Source organism: Molossus molossus, unplaced genomic scaffold, assembly GCF_014108415.1.
Source record: "Molossus molossus isolate mMolMol1 unplaced genomic scaffold, mMolMol1.p scaffold_m16_p_3, whole genome shotgun sequence".
NCBI lineage: Eukaryota > Metazoa > Chordata > Mammalia > Chiroptera > Molossidae > Molossus > Molossus molossus.
Window position 1 is genome coordinate 89,178,767 of NW_023425366.1, and position 23,514 is coordinate 89,202,280.

The window sequence follows — 23,514 nt, forward strand, 5'->3', positions numbered from 1 at the left end:
GTTCCCGAATTATTCCATAGTTCCTTTCCAGAAGCCAGTGCAAGACGCAGTTGGCTTAAGCCCAGGCTCAACTTCCTAGTGCTAGAAATGTTTCCTTTTTCTTCCCAGATATTTTCTTTTTCTTTGGACCTCATTAGGTCATAGTTTTGTCTTTGTGGAATTGACAAGTTTTCATCTACAACAGAGAGTAAATCATATTCTCATCGAATGAGCAACATTTCAGTTGTCTTTGAAAAACTATTTTCTCTCTTCCCCTCCCCTCCCTTAACCTCCATATGTCATTCACATTCCTGGTGGCATCAGGATGGCTGATGAAATAGGATAAAGGGAGTTCAACAGAGTGTCTTCAGAGTGCCCTTTGGCACTTTGAAGTGGGTTGGGACTGTCCTGAGGTCCTGATTTTGCTTCAGGGGTGTTTCCACTGCCATCTCAGACCGCACAGAATCTTTGGATTCGAAGGTTATCTATCTGTTCCTCCTTCCCAATGCATGATCCTCACCCCCCTCCTCAGAGCATCCCTCCAGACCTCTTTATGAACAGTTTCGTACTGGGTGTTGTGATCTCCAGAGACGCCCACTCCACCTCAGCCTATTCCAGGTGTCATCAGCAGGAGACCTTGCTGAGATCAGCATCCCTGAAATTTCCTCTAAGGTGTACCTTAAAGTCAGATTCTCCTGTTACCTGCTGGCTCTTTAGATTCTTAGGGTGAGATAAGAATGCTTCTGTCTCTCCAAGTGAGATATTTCCTTAGCTACTTGAGATGGTTTTCTAACCATGGGCTGTCTTGACCTCCTTACTCTGCCTTGGTACCTTCCAATTTACCTGTGGCATCCAGAACTGAACACAATACAACTTTTCTTGTGTATGTGTATGTTTATCAATTCTTCTCTATTGTACCTTCTTTTTACTTCTCTTGTGCAGCTGTGGTCAGTGTGATTTTTTCCTCCTTTCCAAAATAATTTAAAATATTAAACTCACTTTATATTATACACACACACTTAAAAGTACCTCTGCCTCTAGGCTTAAAAACTAAAGGTGTTTTTAAGCTCTGAGCATCTAGTATAAGTTGCATCATGCTCAGTATTTAGATTTTAGAAATAATTAAATACCCTCCCCCAATCATTTGCAAGAATTTTAAACTACAAGCTAGGGCTACAAACTACTAAAAGGACAACCTGTGTAGGGATTTGTCAGAGCAGTCCTGATCTCTAGAGTGAATTTTCTAGTACACTGTTACTTGCCTTTTTAATAAGGTACAAGGAAAATGGTCATAATCCGATTTTCTTGGAAGACGAACTTTAAGTATTAAACCAACTGGCTGTGGATTATAATGTTTCACGGATTAGTTCAGGGATATCTGTGGGCAAGGTATGTTAGAGACACAGAGATCTGTAGACATTTCTTTTATGATGATGGTCATGTCTACCATTTCTATTTAGACTCTGCCGAAGAGAGGATAGAGCAATTCGTTTGGAGTTTCAGTTGGTGAACACCAAAAGCATGACAGTTCAGGGCTGAGGATGTCTATGGAATTCTGACCTATATGGTTCAAAGACATGCCCATGTTTCAGAGAAATCTGGTGGGGAGGGTAAATCAGAAGAGCCCTGGACTTGTTATTGGGCAGTGGATTATCTGAGCTGGTGTTGCCCCTACTTGGGAGTACGTAACCTTTGCCAAAACATTTCTGACTTTTGCCATCTGTAAAATAGAATACGGTTGCAAATCACAATACATTCCCTCTGCCTCCCTTACAGAGTTATAATAAAATCAGATTACAAATATAGTGAAGGGATTTAAATGAAAACAAAATGTTTGACATAAATAAGGTGTTACCTTACCATTGCAGTTTTGGCCAACTGAAACAGGAGAAAAGCAAATTTAACATCAGAAGTCTTGGCTGTGTGTCTGTGAGGCAATTACAGAATCTCTCTGAGCCATGGGTTCCTTGTCCCTATGAAAGATATACAAATATTTGTCTCCCAGGGTCTGTGTGAAACATAAATAAGAGTATATGCACCCAGATCAAGACCCTGGTGCAGAGTTTCGCTTCATCAATGTTTCTGTGGATGTTCAAACAGGAAAATAACACCCCTTCTTCAAGAGTTGATACAGGCTCAATAATTACATTGAAGCCTCCTGTTTGATAGCAAACATTCACTTGTGTTTTCTCAAACATGCCAGAAAATTTGATATTCCAAGAAGATGTTCTCTGTTTACACTCTGGTTTTGGAAGTACGCCCCCAACCACCCTGCTTATCATCCAGCTTGGCCCTCACACTTCAAGACCCCCTTTTTTTTATAGATAGAAAAGAGCAGTAGTGTTAAATCAGTGTTACTCATCTTCCTAGAAATTCTATTTCAAAATTCTTACCTCCAGGCCTTTGCTCATGCTGTAACCATTACCAAACTCAAGGGATTCATTGTTTGGAATGTTCTATTCAAGAACCTGACGTGGTTGTCATTAGGTAGTTTTATTTACTTGCAGCAAGAAAGCTCCGTCTCCCTGTAGGGAGGCTTAGTCATTGCTTATATACACTATTTGGTTAATTATATGTTGATTTCTTCTTGGCAGGGGGCTAAACTTACCAGGTTGTGTTCTGGTGAAGCTCATCGGGTTACAGCTACGTCTGCAGAATACTGTGCTGCATTTGGACACAGCAAGAGTAGCATTTAGTAAGAACCACCCGACCTTGAGACGCTTGTCCTTTCTAACACTACTACCTGGAACATTTCCTTCTGCCCCTACAACTCCCTCACCATCCATACCCTCATCCTCCAGCTTTCGGCTTACACCTCGTGGCTGCTAGGCAGACGTTCTTCATGTCCAAGGTCTCGGTTAGGTGTCTCAGACTCCTGTGCATGTATGTGTCTAAGCCAGGCCCGCATTCTGTTGTAATGGCTTGTTTTCTTGTCTGTGCCCTCGTATAGCGTGCCCCGTAGAGGTGTGGAGAGCAGTGTGCGTTCCATCCGGCATACAGAATAGTCCGTAGGTGAAGAAGTGGATGAAATCTACACAGCGTGTGCTTTCCCCTCAATCCTCCTGTGTGCGTCTTGGCTCTCCCTTACTTGTGCCTTTCCAGGAGAAGTTTCTTGCCTCTATCATTTTTCTGCTTCAGAACTAGAAATTTAGCGACTGCCATGCTTCTGGCCACTGTTGAATCAGGGAGTGAGAGAAACTGAATCCAACATTTGGAATGAGTTGCTTCCTTGCCAGCCAAGCTACTGAGCCAACTGGGGACGACATTTCATATATTACACTTTTTCCACCCAAGCAGTCCAGTTCTTAGTGATTTTTTTTGTAAAAAAGCTCATGTTCTATTAAAGAAAGTCCAGTGTCTATGTGTAGGATTTCAAAAGGAAAATTTATCCCAATAAAAATTTGGTGCTGTGTGTATGTGTGTGTGAGTGTGATGGGGGGGGGGGGTGTTTGTGTCTGTCTGTGTGTAGGGGTCTTGGGAACTGTACTGTTTTCCCAAGTATTGGCAAATTAGAGAGCAGAGAGGGTTATAATACAAATCAATTGAAGTTACCTCATCACTGAATGTATGCTGCTCATTTATTCTGACAAGCCTTAACTTACTTTTAATTACCGGGCCTCATAGCTGACTGGTAAACGTAGCAACAGTGACTTTGGCAGCAAAGGAGAAATCTGTGTAACACGAGCCTGCGCTGACTCCCTGTGAAACGGGGTGAGGCGATTCATTCTAAGAAGAATTTCAGTAGAGCCATTTATGTGATCTGTGACTGCAGTCACAAATCAGTAAGCCCCTCCCCCCCTTTTTTTTACAAGCCAAGAGCACCAAAATGTGTATGTTAGAGGAGTGTAGTTTCTCAAAGAAATTTTGTTGGCCACTCCAAGCTTTTTCCAGTGATGCTGCCATTACCCAACAGATTCTTGGAAGTCTCTATTTGGAGTTATTCTCAGAGTCAGTTTTCCAGTCCCAACCAAAAAAATAAGTTAAAAATATCACCTGAAAATCAGACTATGAGAGGGGGAGGCTATTTTTTAAAATTGCTTGTCTGATTTTTATTATCCAGTAGGACTTGTAGTTACTTTGGACTCTTTCCCAAATTGAATCTTCCCTTAAAGGAAGCTTTTGGGCCATCACTGAGGCCACTCATGAGAAGGTGACATGGTGTTGATAGACCCATTAGGGCTATGAGCCCCTCCCACGTACTTTAACAGGCACTGGAGGGACTTCTGTTCTTGGCAGTTTATCAAAACTCAGTGAGAGTAGGAAAAACCCTGCAGACATTGCGTATCGTTGATGCTGATTATTTTGTTCTTTGTTTCCTTGAGGTGAGCATTCGTTTGGAGTTTGAGTAAAATCTCTCCCAGTAGATATGCTTTGGGCCCATCAAAAGAAGGGGGACAATCTGTTGCCAGCAGACTCTGCACAGCATACAGGCCCCACCGCCTAGCCCCGTGTCTGCACACCCCTACACACTTCCTACCCAGATATTTTCCCCTTTACTTTTCTGTTCTCACCTCCTGCCCAATCTCCACCTTCTTCTCTATCCCCTATAAATTTTTTCAACACACAGCATATCTGCCTAAGTGAATAACAACTTAAATGTTGACAACATCAGTGAAGAGAAATTAAAAGCACAACCGAGATGAAATGCAGTCATTTCGGTGGGTTGACAGCACTGAAGGTAGGCTGACCGTAGGCTGGCCACGTGAGAGGTGTGTTGGGTGGTAGGGACAGCAATGCAACAGAAAGCCTTTGGGACCCCTGAGAACCTGGGAGGAGGAACTGCAGCTGGTAGGGCCAGGGCTGAGAGGGTGGGGTGCAGCGTACATGTATAAATGACTGGGTCCTGAGATCCCAGGCCGCCCCTGGCCAACTATGATGCACAGCAATAAAAGCTCATGTAAAGGATTTTAAGCTGCACTGCCCTTTCTGGGGAGGCTGAGAAATAGTTTCTCTTAGGCGTAAACACGCTGTCATTGGCCTTGAGGAAGGTTGGTCCTCTGGCGTCCGAGCTGCTGGCCTGACCAGATGAAGGAAGGCCTTGGTCCTTTTCTGGGCTTACACTTGGCAACAGCTTCCACTCTCCCCTCTGTTCACAGCAGGGAAGTGGCACCCTGTAAGCCCACAGTGCCAATCCCAAGGCACAAACCCTTCCTTCCTCTAGTCACACAGGGAGGGAGACATAATCTCCACCTCGTAACATTTTATTGTGTTCCGCAGGGTATTTCTCGTACTGTGAGAGAGAATGAAGGCCCTGTAAAAGCACAAATTGTAACATGCTGGTAGTTAATTTGTAAGAAATTTTATTTTGTTGCTCTTGCAGTACGAGAATTTACAACAACGTAGACTACAAATGAAGTAAACATGATTTGGCAGGAGGCACCCATAAGAAAAAAAGTGGGGGGCGGGTGGTACTTATTGTTTAATACTGAATTCCTTCGGAGGATCCAACATTCAGATGCCCCGAGGACCGGGCAGGCCTGCCAGTGAGGAAGGGAGATGGGAGGTGGCAGGTGAGCAGGGGAGCAGGCCTCCTGGACAGGTCGGGGCAGCTGCAGCTCAGCTGAAGCCAACTCTTGTCATGGGGAATGCAGACCCGTGCTGCCACAGCTTCAGATACTTTTAAAGTGAAGCCAGAAATCCAGAATTTAATGTGAAATCACCCAAGGTCTACATGTTGGCAACTGATCTGATTATTTTTAAAACACTGTTAGGGCCAAACACATCACATCTGTGGGCCAGACTCGGCTCACGGGCCTGTGGTGTGTGCCCTCTTTAGCTGCACGTTCCATCAGCCCATGTCCTTGGGGAGACGGGGGGCTTGCCGGTTTCCACTGCGGGCGGGTGTGCGGGGTGGCACGGCGCTAGCGGAGCGGGGGGGAGGAAAGCGCCCCCAGCCTGGCTCAGTGTCCTCATCAGCTGCTCTAACCTGACCTCAGCCCTTCCCACCATGTCCCCGTGGGACCCACCCGAGGCTGCCAGGTGCTCAGTGGACAGGCAGATGAGGAAGGAGGAGGCAATGACCATGGGACAACTGTGGACTCACCCTCAACTGAAAAACAGCAATTAGTGTTGGGAATGTGGCTGAGACTGGTGAACCACGGGGATTTTTGCACATTGTAAATGAGGACGTGGTACTTTCAGAGTGGTACCTTGCAAGAGAGAAGCATTAAAACCAGACCAACTGGGTCATAAAATAAGGATCTTAAAGGAGATGGCTGCACATGGAGGCCCATCAGGAAGTAAAGGAGGATCCTGGCTGCCTTGGACCCTTTAGTCTGAGGCTGGACCATCCCACCCACTGAGATATTTATGAGCAGCGGCCAGGAACTGTTGTAACTCTTGTGTTCTGGACTGTAGAATAAAGAATCTCACTACCCTCTGCCTTTTAATATCATGATTTATACTCTTCACTAGGTATGTTTCATGAGAGTGGCTACACTTGAGTGTGGGTTGCTCTTTATATTGTGAGAATATCTCAAACAGGCTCTCTGATTATTTGTTAATTTGCTTGGTTAAGACATGTTCATTTGCCCTGGCCAGTTTGGCTCAGCGGTTAGAGCGTCGGCCTGCGGTCCGGAGAGACCCGGGTTTGGTTCCCGCTAAGGGCACGTACTTTGGTTGCAGTTTGTCCCCGGCCCTGGTTGGTCGTGCGGGTGGCAGCCACTCGATGTGTCCCTTCACGTCGATGTTTCTCTCTCTCTCTCCCTTCCTCTCTCTCCCTCCCACTCTATCTGTACAAAAAATGGAAAAATATCCTCGGGTGAGGATAAAAAAAAAAAAAAAAGACATGTTCATTTGCATTTTGCATTTAGTTTTGTATTTTCATATATGTGAAGATCCTCAAAGTCCCCACTTTGATGCGTGTTTCTCGGCTTCATCTTCCCGTGTCTCCATGTTTCTGGTATATTTTGTTTGCACCCCATCCTGCACTCAGCATCATCTTTGTGTTCACCAAAGCCCTGGGAATAATGTGTAATTCAACAATTCATTGTGGAGAAGAAATTGGATTGGAAGAAGGTTGGTTTGTTGACAAGCTTGAATCCACAGAGCCTGGATTGTCTCAGAATCCACCAGAATGGAAGAGAACATTATGAGTCATTTGCAAGTATAAGTGTGTGTGTTTTGCTCTGAAAGCTTTGTAAGGATTAGAGGAAAAGTGATATATTTTTTATAAGAAGCAATTTGCTTAAGAACCTATTTTTAGATGTCTATAAATAATAAAATTTTCATATATATATATACACACACACACACACACACACACACACACACACACAAACTTGCTTTCATTTTAAACCTTACTGTGATTTCTGAAGAACTTTCAATATTTATTCTAAATGGATGACTTCATTTGAACATGGTAGTAGAATTCCTAATCCTTCCTTGGACCAATTCTGCATCTGCTGTAATTGAAAAAATATAAAAATGGTCATGCTTGTGAGAAAGGAAGGAGAGGAATCACTGAAAATTCAGTGATGGGTTTGAGGTATGAGATGGCAAGTGATTTTTTCCCCCTTTATTGTAATTCTGTTTGTATAGCTTAAAATAAGAAAGCAATGTCTTCAGAGTAAGAGTTTCCGTTTACAGAATAGGTATTGCCCTGGCCAAGGTGTCTCAGTTGGTTTAGCATCATCTTGTGCTCCAGGGGGTTACTGGTTTGATTCTCAGCTAGGGCGCATGCCCAGGTTTCGGGTTCTGTCCCCAGTCTGGGTGGGTGCAGGAGGCAACCAATCAATGTTTCTTTTTCACATAGCTGTTTCTCTCTCTCTCTTTCTCTCCCTTCCTCTCTCTCTAAAATCAATTTTTAAAAGACCATATTTAAAAAATAGTTATGTTTACATGCTTGCTCTTATATTGCTGGGCTCATTTTCATTGGCCTGGATTTGTTTTCACTTCCCAGTAATGTATTCCTGACTCATCTGCAAGGTACCCCTGATTAGAGGAAAACAAATTACTCCTCACGTCTGCGTACATGAGGCAGATTCTGTAATCAGAAGGACCAGGTGTGGGAAACGCAGTCCGTTGGCCGAGCGTTGGCTCTGGGGGAGATAACTGCTCTCCGAGGCACTGTCGGGAGGTCTCTTCTTTCTGTCCTTGACGTCTGTAGGTGTCACTGCCGCCCGCATGGTGATGATGATGAGTGATGAGAAAATGGACTGGGAGGTGCTGCATCTTCCCGGCAGATGTAAAGAATTGCCACAGGCAGCCCCGGGGCAGGTGCTGACTGAGGACGTTCTGGCGCCGGCTCGGGTCACTCGGGCACCGTCAGGCGGAGCTGAGAGAAGCAAGCGCAGCGCAGTAATAACTCTGCGGATTCAGTCTGTCCCTGGAGCCTCTTGTCAAATGTGATTTGGAGGGACGAGCTGGAGGTTGTGCTACGGATTCTGAAATATCCGTGACTGTTGGTTAGTTGGTGTCTGGCTTGTACTTGTGTTGTTGCTGTGGACATGCAGTGTGCATTGCTCCGTGCAGACATCCAGGGGTGTGGCCACAGGGACATTGGAAGGTGGCTTTCCTGAGATTTCAGGGCACCCCATTCCCGAAGTCCTACTTCCGCCCAAGGCATCGTATGTGCAGGTATGGGCTGGCTCATTCCTCATGCGGACCACAGGGGATGAGTTTGACCTGAGCTAGTGCTCAAGGAAAGACAAGAAGGCGCACCTGAAGTGAAGCAAAGGGCCACAGGCTCTCACTGGGGAGCCCCCCGGGGCCTGCCGGAGCTGTGCCTAACATTGCTGGAAGGCCAGGCGCGGCCTGGAAGGAAGGACATGTGCTCAGAGGCAGCGCTAGCCGCGGTTACCTTCTTCATTTTGTTTGTTGAAACATAGGTACGATTTTTGTTCATTAAACAACTAACCTTTTTGCCTTTCTTTTCTGACTTGTCCAGGAATCTGTAAGTATTTTGACCTTGCTCAAAATGTGCAAAGAAGAATAATGGAAGCCCCTGAATACCTTGATTTGGATGAAATTGACTTCAGCGATGACATATCTGTAAGTATTACCACTTGAAAGTAATGCTTTCAGGAGATTCTGCCTTCACTTACGTGGGCTACTTTCTCTGTCATAGTCTGAGTGTCCTAAACTCTCCCAGCCACATTAGAACTTGTCAGCAGACATCCCGTGGGGCAAAGTGTGGTTTTGGGGGTTCTCCTGGATGAAGAAGTGAATCCCACTTAACTGTGTGTGAGCTTGGGTGAGATTTAACCTTACTGCGCCTCCCATTCCTAATCTCTTTATTGCCTGCACCATTATTCATTCACTGAGGACATTTATAAAGTGCCTGCAGATAGTAAGCATTTCCAAAGAGTTACTTATGCACGTAATTAACCCTATTCATGCCAGTGCCCTTTGTATGCTGGGTTGTGGCACAGCCAGCCTCCTCTGGAGTTCACATGCACAAGGACTGAGGGACTCCAAGTTAGTATCTGATGAACAATAAGAGGGATTTTTCCAATCACTGGAGGCTTCAAAGCACAGGTTGGATGCTTGTTGGAAATATAGAGTCCTGTGTTAATAAGGGCTGGACCAGCTGACTGCTGAGGCCCTGCTTAATCCTGTAATGCTGTAGGCCTTCGAACATCTCAGAACTCACGACTGCTCTGAATGGGTCCTGTACATGCGCCCAGCTTAGAGCTGGCTGTGACCTGCCCTGGGCCACACTCGGTTCTGCCACATGTTGGCCTCTCGTGCCCTCCCAGCCAAATGGGGCTGTCAAAGTATGTGGTAAGAAAGTTTCTGGCCCTGGCCAGTTTGGCTCAGCGGTTAGAGCATCGGCCTGCGGTCCAGAGAGACCTGAGTTCGGTTCCTGCCAAGGGCATGTACCTCAGTTGCAGTTTGTCCCCGGCCCTGGTTGGTCATGCGGGTGGCAGCTACTCAATGTGTCCCTTTCATGTCGATGTTTCTCTCTCTCTCTCTCCCACTCTATCTGAACAGAAAATGGGAAAATGTCCTTGGGTGAGGATAAAAAATAATAATAATATAAAAGAAAGTTTCTGAACTAGTCATATGACTTTTCTTCTCAGAACCTCCAAGGTCACAATTTCTTTTTCGTCTTTTAAGTATGTTTTTACTGCTTTTTTAAGAGAGAAGAAGGGAGAGAGAGATAGAAACGCTGATGTGAGAGAGAAGCATGGCTTGGCTGCCTCCTGCACGCCCCCCACTGGGGATTGAGCCCACTACCTGGGCATGTGCTCTGACTGGGAATCGAACTGGGACTTCTCAGTCCATGGTATAATGCTCAATCCACTGAGCCACACCAGCCGGACTCTTTTTCTTTTTAAGAGAAGTAAGCCTTTATTTCCTTGTTTCACAAATAAAGCTGGCTGAGCTGGTTGCTTTTTGGTAATTGTCAGAGACCAAATCCCGTATCTTCCTCTGACCCCTCCTTTGCTTCAACCTTGGCTGGGGCTGCAGCAGCAGTGGGAGCTGCAGTGGCGGCCACAGTGCAGATGGACCCGCTCTGTCTGACCTTACTTTTCCTCGATCTCCCATAGCATAGAGCTTTGGGTCACTGCTGGAAATGGTCTCAAAAAGTTAAGCTTACTTGAACATGCCTCGGGCAACAGCATTAGTCCTCTCCTTTACTCCTCATTTTGAAGTAAAATCTGCATCCTGAATGCAAGAACTGAGTTACTGGGATGAGTTTGGTGGATGCCTGCTTTAACCTTGGCTGTCTCTGTATCAGGGAAAGGTGACTTCAGCCTTCCCACACTTCCGCTTCCAGACAGTTGTACTCATCCTTGTGAAGACCATGGTGACGTGAGTGTCTTCCCTTCTGTCTGTCTTTTTCTCTTCCTTGAAGTTACAAGGCTTGACTTAAAAAGTGTTCAGATCATTGTTCTTTTGTAACCACTCTCATCAAGGTATTTTGAGCTGAGTGGGGAAGAGCAAAAGAGAGTGAATGATACTGTGGGGAGGTCTGGGGAGGGCAGAAGGTGTTTTAGAAAGGCAGACTTGTGTTATGATTAGGAGTTTGGGAGTATAGCTCTCTGAGGTTTGCACAAGTGCAGTTGCATTTTATTTTTTATTTTTTTTATCCTCACTTGAGGACATTTTTTTTTTTTTTTTGCATTTATCTTCAGATAGAGCGGGAGGGAGAGAGAGAAACATCGATGTGAAAGAGACACATTGAGTGGTTGACACCCAAACGACCCCAACCAGGGCCAGGGACAAACTGCAACGGAGGTACATGCCCTTAGTGGGAACCGAACCCGGGACTCTCTGGTCCGCAGGCCGATGCTCTAACCACTGAGCAAAACCGGCCAGGGCTGCAGTTGCATTTTAAAAGCATAGGCTTTGGCCCTGGCCGGTTTGGTTCAGCGGTTAGAGCATCAGCCTGCGGTCCAGAGAGACCCGGGTTTGGTTCCCGCTAAGGGCATGTGCCTCGGTTGCAGTTTGTCCCTGGCCCTGGTTGGTCGTGCGGGTGGTGGCCGCTCGATGTGTCCCTTTCATGTCAATGTTTCTCTCTCTCTCTCTCTCTTCCTCTTTCTTTCTCCCACTCTATCTGAACAAAAAATGGATGAGAATGTCCTCGGGTGAGGATAAAGAAAGAAAAAGTATAGGCTTTGAAGGCACCAGTCTGGGCCAGACTTGTTCTGACCTATGCTGGCTGGAGCACGTTAACTTCACCTCTCTGAGATACCCACCTAACTTTTAAGGGTGTGTGTGTGTGTGTGTGTGTGTGTGTGTGTGTTTGAGGATTGAGTGAAATAATATATGTGAAGCACTTAGCTTGGCACACAGTTAGTTGCTCTTAAAAATGGTAGCTTTTGTTATTATTTTAATGAATAATACAATAATATTTACATGACCAATGGTGAAGAAAGAACTCGAGGGAAAAGACCAGGCACCATGTCAAGACTTTTTTTTTTTAACACTGCAATAGAGCAGTTGTGTTTACAGAAGAATCATCTGGCAGCAGCCCATAATTTTGATGAATTAGGAATCTCCACTTAAAAGATAATAAAATATGTTAAGCAATAACTAGAGCTGTTTAGCAACTTGGGATGCAGGATTACGCAATAGCCGTGTTTCTATAACTTTGACCACTCTGAAATATAAATAAGGATATCCATCTGTAATTGTGTAACTGTACTCAGACCACCCCCCTTTAATTATGTATCTATTGTTTGGATCTTTGACCTACACTTAAACTTGTATCAGAAGGGAAAAAGTGAAGGTACAGTAATAATGGCTGCCATTCATTGAGCACTAGCTATGGGGTAAGCATTCTCTTTTTAAATTCTCACAACCACCCTCTTTCTTCACCATTGGTCACATAAATATTATTGTATTATTCATTAAAATAATAACAAAAGCTACCATTTTTAAGAGCAACTTACTGTGTGCCAAGCTAAGTGCTTCACATATATTATTTCACTCAATCCTCAAACACACACACACACACACACACACACATTTTACAGATGAGGAAGCATGAAACAAATCCCATAATGTGTCCACAGTAACCCACTAGTTAGTAATACTTTGTCTCAAGAATATATACTTTTGACTGTTTCCCCAGGATGAACATCATCTATTGCAGTGACCCTCATAAGGACGGCGTTACTCACCATCTGGTGCTACCCACCCTCCGGGGAAACATTTGGCAGTACCTGGAGACATTTTTGGTTGTCATAACTAGGGATATGCTACTGGCATTTAGTGGGTAGAGGCCACGAATGCTTCTAAACAACCTAAAATGCACAGGAAAATGCCCTAAACAAAGAATTATCTGGCCTGAACTTAGTACTGAGGATGAGCAATCCTGGCCTCTATATATCCACATGAAACTGAAGAAGCTCGAATTTGGTGGGCAACCTCTGTGCCATGGTAGATCATTTTATTATAGTCCAATCCATTCCAGTGCAATACCTTCAATGTGCTGGAATCACATTGCTCATACATAGTGATTTCACAGGGAATGTGGTAGAGATAACCTCTTAAATATTGAAACAATTGTTTTCAGCCTATTTGGGTAAGCTAGGGGCAATAAATGTGACAACTATTTTAGGGACAAAATGGAGACTATTCAGAGGCTAACATTGAAAAGCGGAGATGTGTTCAACTTGCTCATTTACTGGCATAAAGAGAAACACAGTCTCCCACAAACATGCTTTATTTTTAGGGTTTTGTAAGCCTCCCTCTCTCATAGCCCTAAGCCCCTTTCCTGGTAAAGTGGCAGGAGCGGGGAGGGTAATGTGCAATCCATTTGAAAAAGATGTTTACCAAAAAGATGCCCGAGTTTCAAACTGCTCTTCTTCCTCTCCAGCCGCAGCTCTAGACTTTTTGTTTTATGATTTCCCCCCTCTAGTCATGAGCCTGGTTCTTGTTTTAATTAAAGCACAAGCTGTATAAATGGTACAAAAAAACAACTAGAACTTTTTTGCCTTTACCTAATGAGACAAAACACAGAAGGCACTCACATTATTTTGAAGTTTCCCAGACTCGAAAATAATGCTCATCCTTTGCAAAATGCATGGTTTAAACTATACATTCTTGTAATCCTGCCATCGAAAAGGGCAGAGTGTTGTGCAATGACTGCAGATGTGTGAGGGAGAGATGACGACACACATAAACACAGAGGGTCAAAGGAGGGCCTTTCTGTCACTGCAAATGGGTTTGCAGATTTCTGTATTCCTATGGAAGCCAGAGCCCCATGTCTGAAAAGTGAGAAATGCTCTGGAATACTAATTTACTGCGGGGTTCTTAGTAGCTATGGTGTATTTTATAAAGAGAGACCACTTTGCTATTCTCAGAAGCATATGCACAGAACTGAATAAAGCAGAGGCCATACCATGGACCCGCTGAGAAGCCTGGATCATCGCCATCAAATGTGGCTGTGCTACACACTGCTCTGACCTCTTTAAGTCCATTACCTGGCTTACGCCTCACATCAACTGTGCAAAGCAGGCCCTATTTTAATTCCCTGTTTGGCCAATGAAGACAGTGAGACATAGAGATGTCGGATGACTTTCACAAGGTTATAGATAGGTACGTGGCAGGGTCAGGATTTTAATGCAGAGCTCCTGGACCACATTTATATTCCCCTTCTGAGTAACTTCATTGAGTAGAATGGACCAGTCATGTCACTCATTATTTTCCCCAAATAGGTACTGAAGCGATTGCAAATAGCTTTTTGGAATTAATGCAGTAGGTATATATTATAAATAAATAAAACAAGCTAAAGAGAACTTAGGCAAATCTCGTAATTTTACTATACCTCAACTTTCCCACCTATAAAATGGTAATAATCATTATCTACCTGTTGCCCTGGTTTTATGGAGAAAAATTGAAATTTTATATAAAAATGCATGTACAGAAACACATACCCCCGTATTTATATGCATACACACATACACATATGTATACACCCACATACATGTACATATACATGTAAATACACACATGCTTATGTACACACAAATACAATGAAGGACAATATCCTATTCCCCTGCATAGGAATTTTTGTTGCTTTTCTGTATTAGTATAACTGCAACTTTGATGAAAGTTGACTTTTTTTTTTGGTAATTGCATAACCTAGTTTTTGTGCAAGTCAAATGCGATCAAGATAAGTAAGTGTCCTACCATCCTACCATTGTACTATCCCCTTTGACCCAAACCCTTGAAACCTAGAGCAGTAAGCACAGAATTAGGTGGATTTCTTTTCCTAAGGAACCGCTGTGGTAGAGAAATACATTCTTTGGCGAACAAACCTCATTTGCAATGAGTTTTCACATTTTTCCATCCTACAGATTAGGCATCAGTTGCACTGAAATACCTGCCCACCTTTTGCTCAACTCAATCCACTGATACTTCCCAGATTTCATTTCGTTTTGATGAAGAGCATTTCACAGCACTGGGAGACCTTGAGAAAGAACATGTATTGCTTACCAAGTGGACTCAGGCAAAGGGTTGGGCAGGTAAAGAATACAGCTTTTGTCCTGATTTTAGGTGCGATAAAGATTACAAAGATATTAAAGGTATAAAGAACCTCGCTTGTCCCACCTCTCTAGCAAGGAGTGTACCTGAGTCAGATCTCATTATACTTTCTTTTGTGCTTCCTAAAAGGTGACCAACACTCTAACCTGGCATCTGGCTGCCTCAGTCCCTTCTCATCTCATCTGTCAGCCCTGCCCTTCCTAGCAGCCATCCTGCTCTTATCTATATTAAAATGTTTCTTAATGCTTCTCAGTATGACCTAGTTTCATCAACTCTTCACCTATTCTTTTTGCAATGTCCTATATGCAAGTCTGAATTACCTCTCATTCCTTCCTTCTCCAGCCTTCTCTGCCCTGGTTATCAGAAACCTCACGCCTTGTTCTAATTTCATGTGTCGTATGTCTTGTCTGCTTTTCTTAACCCCTGCCAGGAAAGGAAATAGGAGTAATCAAATCCAGACATGATGAATAATATGTTCATGTCCTATAGCTAGAGTTAGAGCCCAGGACTAGAATCCAGGTCCCTGACTCCATATCTTGAACTGGACATCCCTTCCTGAGAAGGTAAAAAGCAACTTTATGGATAGGGTGTTTTCCAAGACGAATGGGCAACGGTCAGATTTTTATATTTGTTCTTCTCTTACTCTGCTGACAGCGCTGAACGTTCTTATCTTGCCTGATAGTCATAGCACGTGTTAGACTGATGATGCAGATTAGTTACACAAACTATTTACCTCTTATGCGTCATTGATTTTACACCAATCAACAAATATTTATTAAGCATTTACAGCGCACTAAGCATGGTTCTGGGCTTGGGACAAATGACGTGGACTTGTAAATACCCTATAATAACACACGAGCAGATTATGAAATGGCAGCTTAACTTCATGGTGGGTCACATTTAATTACAATATCAAACTCTATCCTTGACTGGCAGTCTTTATATTTTGATGGTGATTGATTATTGGTTCACAATTAAAATTAGACCATCATTGAAGATGAACTTCAAGGTACATTTCTTTTCTAATTTGTAATTTCTGCGTCAGTAGTTACCACCACTTCGGCTTCATTTTTAAATGCTCATTTTTGATACTTTTTAACTGAATGATGGTAATAGTTAACACTTACTGAACACTGACTATGCATCCGATACTGCTCCCCGTGTTTTACAGTATCAGCACCTGATCTTCACAGCCACGTTCTGTTGTAGATACCGTTCCTACCTGCTTCACAGATTGAAAGACTGATATACAGAGGTCAAGTAACTAAGCTTAATTAGGCAGGAAATGAAGCCAGCATATAGTATGTGCAGTCTAGCTCTAGAATCCACCTGTAACCAGTGCATTGAAAATGACATGTGCTGGGTCCCTCGGTCACCTCTGACCGTCCCTGTTCACCCAGGTCCCTTCTCATTCATGAACACTTCTCTCAGTAGAAGGGGGTCATTCGATACTGTGATCTCACCACCTTAACCAATGCAAACTCTTTTGCCTGACTGTCTATACATGCTAGCATGGCAGTAGAGGAGTTCCTGCATACTCTCTCTATGGTCCAAAAGAGTTAACTGAGTTTTCCCAAATACCAACCACAAGCAATGTCTTAGCACAAAGAATAGATTTTGTTAATTTAAAAACGACAACAACAACAACAAAATAACACTTGGAAAATAGGATAAAAACAAGGAACAGGAGCAAAAAATCAAATGTATTTGAGAAAAGAGTATTTGTAAGAATTGTCTTCAGTGGAGCCCGGATGGCGGGAAGAACTGTGTTTAAGGCAGAGGGGGAGGGTGTAAGGAAATGCAGGCCGCCAGCGTCTGCACCGTGTGAAGGCGGTGGTTGAAATCGTGGGAGCCAGTGCGGTCACCTGTGGAACAAGCAATGTGGAAAGAGAAGAATGTTCCAAGGAAGGACTGTGCAGACATGTCTCGTGTGGCGGGGGAGAAGGCTCTTCTCCCAGGAGTCTGAGAAGTTTCATAGGTATAGGAGGACAAGTAAGGGAGCTAAAGGGGGTGAGGGGTTTAAAGACTTTAAAGAAGGAAGTGGTCAATAGTGGGAACTGGGTTGTTATAAAGAAAAAGGTTGAAAAGTGCCCTGCATTGTCTGGTGAAGACTCACTGGTGGCCATAATAAGAGGAGTGTCTGTATGTGGTGGGACAGTAAATGCAGAGGCGAGGACGTAGAGACAAAAACCAAGGCGATTCTTTTTAAAAAGATGGCTCTGAACACAAGAGCAGGGCGGTCCATGTCACCTGGAGAGGCTGCTTGTTTATTGTTATGGGCTCAGCGCAGAGAGCTGATGTCGAGAGGGGGGCTGAAGAGGAGACCCCTGCACAAGCAGAGAGCTGGCGGTGAGGGCTGGGCTGTTAGCACCGCACCATCAGAGGGAGCAGGGAAGCGGGGTCTGTTGTGGATGGTGTGGAGTCAGGTCGCCCTTCCTGAGCTGGACGGGCGAGCCATTGGAGAGGAGGTCAAAATTTTAGACAAATATTATGTTTCTGAACTTCTCATTTCAGCTGCATATCTCTGCTTTCATTACCAGCCTTTGCTGTACGCAGTTTTGTCATTTTATTGTGTGCCTGTTGAGATGTCTGCTTGAAGTTTGGAAAGCGGTGTGAAAAGTCATGAACTTCAGGATCGTTGTTTGGCTGACTGGCTTTAATGTTTCTTTTGGAAACTTCATGGGACCGTAGTTGTTTAAAAGTCTCTAGCTTGAAAAGGTGCTTGGGCTTTGAGTTCTTTCATTTTCTGTGGCTCATTACCGTTTGAGTAATGTCTGCTCATTCGCCCAACTGGCTGCAGCTTTCGGGAGTAAGGGCCAAAGCTTTTCAGGCCTGAGCAATATCTAGGGTGGTCAGAGATCCCCGTAGTCCAGTGTAGAAATCACACACTGTTGTTATGAATCCCATGTATGTTCAAACTATTTTGCATGGCAGAGTGACAACATTAACCGGTGCAGTCTGGGACGTGTCGGGTTGTCTGTGCAGTTTGCAACGCTGAGTTTCAGTGTCAGCCCTTGGCCATGGATTCGCTTGGATGAGGAAAGACCAACCAGAAGCCAAATAACGTGCTGGGACAGGCCGAGCTCTTCTCCCTTCTTTCCGGCCCCCTCTTCCTGCCTCATTAGTTCTCACGTCTTGATCTACTGAGCTTAGAAACATGAGTGGAATGAAGATGAGAGGGTAGGGCTGTGGGACACACATGGAAAACAGGTTGGAGAGAAGAGACAAAAACATCCAACACCACTTTACAGCTTGCGGTTGACTTCGCTTGCATTATCCTATATGCTCATTGTTTTATAGGTAAGGAGCCCTAGAGATCTGAAATGACTTGTTTGTCCTGAACCACAGAGTTAATAAATGTCAGAACTGAGACTTGAATCTAGATCTCCCTCCAGATTCATTGTCCTTTATACAAAAGGCTAAGGTGTCAGCCAGCACAGATAATATATTGGAAGTGTTTTTCCTTTTACGTATACCCTGATTACATCGCAAGATTTGTAAATAAGGAGTTTTCGAAGAAGATTAGTGCTATGTAAATATTAACTACTATCATTATTAATATTATTATTGCCACTAACCTCATGGGCTGCATAGGAGAATTCGTTTTATTCAGTTCGATAACCTAGTATCTTTGGTAAATCAAAGACTGCCCACACCCTCAGGAAGCAGAGAAAGCAGTTATGTAGACATGCAGATGAGACATTGTGTGATGAGCTCTGTGATGGAAATAGGCCTAAGAGAAGAAAATAATATAGAGCAGTGGTTCTTGAACCTCAGCAAACACCCACATCACCTGGATGGCTTGTAAAAACATGGATTGCTAGGCCTTGCCCTCAAGTCTCTGTAATGGGGCCAAAAATGTGAGTTTCTCACACACTCTTAGATGGGTGATGCCACTGGTCAGGAGACCGCAGTTTGAAAACTGTCATTACTTCCCTCTCGGAGGATCAGAGAAGATATTATGGAAGTGATGTCCAGGTAAAGCTTAACAAACTAAAAAGAGTTTGCCTAAGGAAATGGGGGAGATGACATTCTATGCAGAAAGGTTGAGACAGGTAAAACCGTAGGTAAGAGAGCCACGAGACATCTCGTGTGGCCACAATCAGAAGAGAAGTGGACGATGATGAGAGAGGAGTCCGAACTCACGGAGGCTCCGTGTGCCATGCTCAGGTGCATGGTGTTTGCCCTGTAGGCTGTGCAGAGCCAGTGGACGGTGTGAAAGAGAGAAGCACCTTAGTCAAGTTTGCATTTTAAAAGCCAATTAATTCTAGTGCAAGTATGGAAACATGGAGGAAATTCCCACTTACTACCTAACTATGAAATATGTCCTTTGAACATTTCTAATAATGCCCAGAGATCAATCAGATGTGTGTATATTTTAGTGTTTCGGTCAAATAGCGAATACATCCCTGTGTGCCATGCATGTAACATATAAGTCCAAGTTACTATCCTTTCCCCCAGCACTGTGGGGCCAACACTAACACATAGGAAACAGCAGCGTAAGGCAAGGCAGTATTTCACCAAGGGCAGAACAGAGTAAGGTCATGAAGGGACGAAGCAGTCAGCCAGGGTTGCATGGAGAAGGCAGACCCGAGCTGGCCTTGCAGAACAGCTCCATTCGTCTGGCCAGAGGAAGGCATGCCAGGCAAGGGGGACCCCAGAATATAGGAACAGAAGGGGAACTCAACTTTGAATGCACAGGGACATTGACGAAGCAGAGGCAGCTGGTCAACCTTTGGCAGGAGCTTTTACAACCCGATAGAGGACTTGAAAATAAGTTTGCATCAAAAGGGCCTTTTCTACAGGTAACCTCTGGAAGTTTTTTAGAAAAAGAATAAATTAGAGCAACATAGAGGCGGGAAATATAATGCATCTCAACCATGCGCAAGCCTTCTCTCCTCTCTCATCACCCGAGGATAATAGGAATCCAGGGAACAGAATGCAAAGGCTTGGACTCGGGTCAGGAGAAAAGGGAGATACACTGGGCTTTGGTTCTGATAGGGCCAAAATGACAATAGTCGTTGCCCTGGGAGCTGGCCATTGTCTTGAGAATCAGGTGGTGGCAGTCTGGCAGCTTCTTCTGAAAGGCCATCTGTCCCGTGTGCTGGGATGAAGGCCTTGGATGCCTTCCCGTTCGGCTCCAGATGGTAGCACAATACGTTCACGCAAGTGCGACTTCCTGGGTCATTTGCTTAATCCCGTGTTTGCACGTAGGAAAATGGCTTTGCGTGAGGGTTGTGTGAATTGTGTGTTTCCTCTTCATCTCTGCACGTCACGACTTGATCATCTTTGCAGCATCCCTTTAAGGACTTAGCTGAAACAAGTCTACACACTGGTTTCTTCTTGTGTTTTATAAAGAATGGTGGACCTGCCCACAGTGAATTGGAAGTCATTGCTGAATTTGCCGTTCCATCTACCCTCACAGTTACCCAAAACTTTGATTTTTCTGGCCAACACATCGTCCTTTCCTTAGATTGCTGTACTTTTTATTTCCATTACCAGGAGGAGCACATGACTTTTTCTTCAAGGTCATGTTCTCCAGAGAATTAAGATGTGTGCCTTCACAGAAGTGACGTCCTTGTGACCGGGGGTGGACAGGCAGAGCCGCCATGTGCAGCGTAGGTTGAGGCAGGGGATGGGCACCAGCTCGGCTTGTCTCTGCCTGCAGCTCAGTCCCCTCACCAACCCAGCAGCTGTGCTCTTCACATCTAAACCTCAAGTTAAAAGTCACTGCGCGCCCTGGCCGGTTTGGCTCAGCGGTTAGAGCATCGGCCTGTGGTCCTGAGAGACCCGGGTTCGGTTCCCGCTAAGGGCACGTACCTCGGTTGCAGTTTGTCCCCGGCCCTGGTCGGTTGTGCGGGTGGCGGCCACTCGATGTGTTCCTTTCACGTCAATGTTTCTCTGTCTCTCTCTCTATCTGTTCCTCTCTCTCCCTCCCACTCTACCTGAACAAAAAAAAAAAAAAAAAGGAAAAATGTCCTCCGGTGAGGATAAAAAAAAAAAAAAAAAAGTCACTGCGCACTGTGGACCTTTGAGGTCACATAGGAAGAGTTGAAGGTACAGCTAATGAATCAGGGGGTCTGACACGCTTGCCTTTGGTGGCGGAGGCGGGGCGTGGCAGTCAGGATATGTGTGGCTGGACATACAGGAAATACAGATAGCAGCGCCAGCTTCATCACATGCATCTTCCGAAGCCCGGCGAGCAACCGTATTGAATTTATCATTAACTATAGTTAGACACAATCAATCTTAAATTTCCTCTTCCTAAAATTGTGCTTTGGAAGAAAAGCAAAGAGAGAGAGGAAGAGGGAGAGAGAGAAAGAGAGAGGTTTTCTTTGCCAGAGGGTTCTTTCATGGGGCAGCACCTGACAGCCAACACAAGAGGCCCACTTTTAATTGAATTATAGACTGTGTAATTATTTAACCTGTACCAGCTGGTCTCAGGAAGCTACCAGATTCCTTAGAGACCTTGTTCTCAGCTAGAAACATAAGGTACCTTATTAGTAACAACAACAAATGCCTCTGTACCTGTGTTACCCCCAAGCCCCAGAGAGCATGATGTGGGAGGAAGAGACCTTGAAGTTCATTTTCGGTGTAAGAAGCAGCCCTCCCTCTCCCGGAGTTGTGAGTGGATTTGCTAAGGCACCTGTACTGTCTGAGGAGTGGCCAACACAAACAACACAAATGACTAAGTAAGAGTAACTTCTCTAGTTAGTCATTTGGGCTTTAATTTTTCACTTGGAAGTACTGGATATTTAATTTGTTTGTAATATGAACTTGGCAAGTTGACAATAGCTACAACTGCGCCTCCCTCTGCCTTGCTGTCCTGATACCCCGTGGGAAGCATTGGGGGGGGGTCTCCATGTAGATGCTATGTTTCATCTATCAGCATCAAGCTAACTGAAGTACCTTCTTATTGACAAATGTGTCCTAATTACACATTCTTCACTTGTAATGCCAGAATAATCCTAATGAGTTTCCTATGATCATTTTTCTTTTAGATTAAATGCTTTTTCTCAATCCCCCCAAATGTTGAGACAGTGAAGTAATTCATAATACGTTCTCATTTACATAAGAACGTGCTTCCTAAAGGTGCAGAGCAAAATCTCTCTAGGAAGCTGTATTTTATTAATTAAAATGTGATTGAAGACAGCCCCTTGATTAAAGAAAGAGTGCTTCCTTTTATTTTGCTTTAAAACGCCCTTCTCTAAAGAAAGATTGATTGGCACCAAGCATAGTTCCCATAAATCATAGCTATTGATTTCACATTTGTTTTAGCTCTTCTGATTTTATGCCCCCTTATGTCATAATTTGTTATCCTGATAGCCAGCCCCTGAGTTGGTGCCGGAACTGAACATGCAAGGTGGTTTCTGTCCATTCAGTCTAATCTATATGTGAAATGGATGAGCTTTCAGACACAGAACCATGCTCTGCTCGCTTTTTATCACATTGCCCTGGTATTTCTTTCACATAGTGATTACAGATTTTACAGCCGAGTCCGTGGCAAGTGGCAGCATTAGGGATGTGTGTAGTGCAATCGGCACTGGCACAGATGTGGCCCCTGGCTGCCCTGGGTGCCCCAGGAGGCTGGATGCTTCTCCCCCTGGCTTTTCACACCGAGAGTCACTCTTGAGCTTCAGAATGCAAATACATGGCCATCTTCTGGAAATTCTCAATGTCAGAGCCTTCTTGCATCTTCCGTTAGTAGTGGAAATGATGGGAGAGAGAGTGTCTTCTGGAGACACTGCACCTTGTTTGCTAAAGAAGGGCCACCCAGCCCTCTTCAATCTGCATCTGCTTAGATGCTTGGGATGCGCCCAGATTGCCAAGCGGCCCATTTAGGGTAAAATTAGCTGGACTTTCTGGATATACATGTTGTCCTCAAGTGTTACTTCTTGTGTTTTGATTTTTTTTTCTGGCCAATTTGAATGAATGTTCTGCTCCCACTTTAAGGTGTTATTTTACACTCTTTCTCCTCTGGCTTCCCATTTAGTACTCAGTCACATCACTCAAGACCATCCCAGAACTGTGCCGAAGATGTGATTCGCAAAACGAAGACAGATCAGGTAGGTTTTGCTGCTCCGCTCTCCTCCCTCTCTTGGCTTTCAGAGCGTGGAAACGGTTTCCCCTCGCATTGTTTGCTCCTGCTTTCTGTTTTCTTTTTCTTTTATGGCTTCTCCCCTCACCCCCACCCTGAACAAACAGATGTGAGGTCATCCTCCAAAGGCTAACGGGACAGGGAGGCCCTGATGAGGACACAGTTGTATACAAATACATGTAGGCGATCATCTCGACAGCCCAAACCACAGTAGACACAGCAATTTCCTACAAACCCGAGAAACCATTGGTGACAAAACATAATGATGCAGGCGCCAATGCAAAAATGTTGGATGCATTTGCTACCCATATGGCAAGGCCAGCTTGGGGGATGGTGCTTGTCCAAAGTCTGAAACCCTATCAGAGATGCGACATGATAGAATCTGCAATAAGGCATACTGTAACAGTTAAGATTAAAGCAAAGCTTTGGAGTTTAATAGTGTAAACTAAACAGAGAATTATGGCATATAGATGAAAACCAGCTGGTTGACCTTTTCT

General features: G+C 44.4%; 1 protein-coding gene across 8 annotated transcripts in view; it reads left to right on the plus strand.

The window, feature by feature from the left end:
• The window catches only part of LOC118641699 (synuclein alpha interacting protein), a 149,648-nt gene that overhangs the window by 72,602 nt on the left and 53,532 nt on the right, over positions 1-23,514 (plus strand). For 2 of the 8 annotated variants that reach the window (XM_036279158.1, XM_036279157.1), the window contains 2 exons: positions 8,867-8,970; positions 22,913-22,985. In XM_036279158.1, the coding sequence (XP_036135051.1) occupies positions 8,942-8,970; positions 22,913-22,985 (102 nt within the window). In that variant the 5' untranslated portion in view covers positions 8,867-8,941. Of the gene's footprint in view, positions 1-7,256; positions 7,466-8,862; positions 8,971-19,834; positions 19,976-22,912; positions 22,986-23,514 lie in introns of those variants that run through there. The other 6 variants (XM_036279160.1, XM_036279159.1, XM_036279153.1 and 3 more) reach the window with 4 other exon arrangements.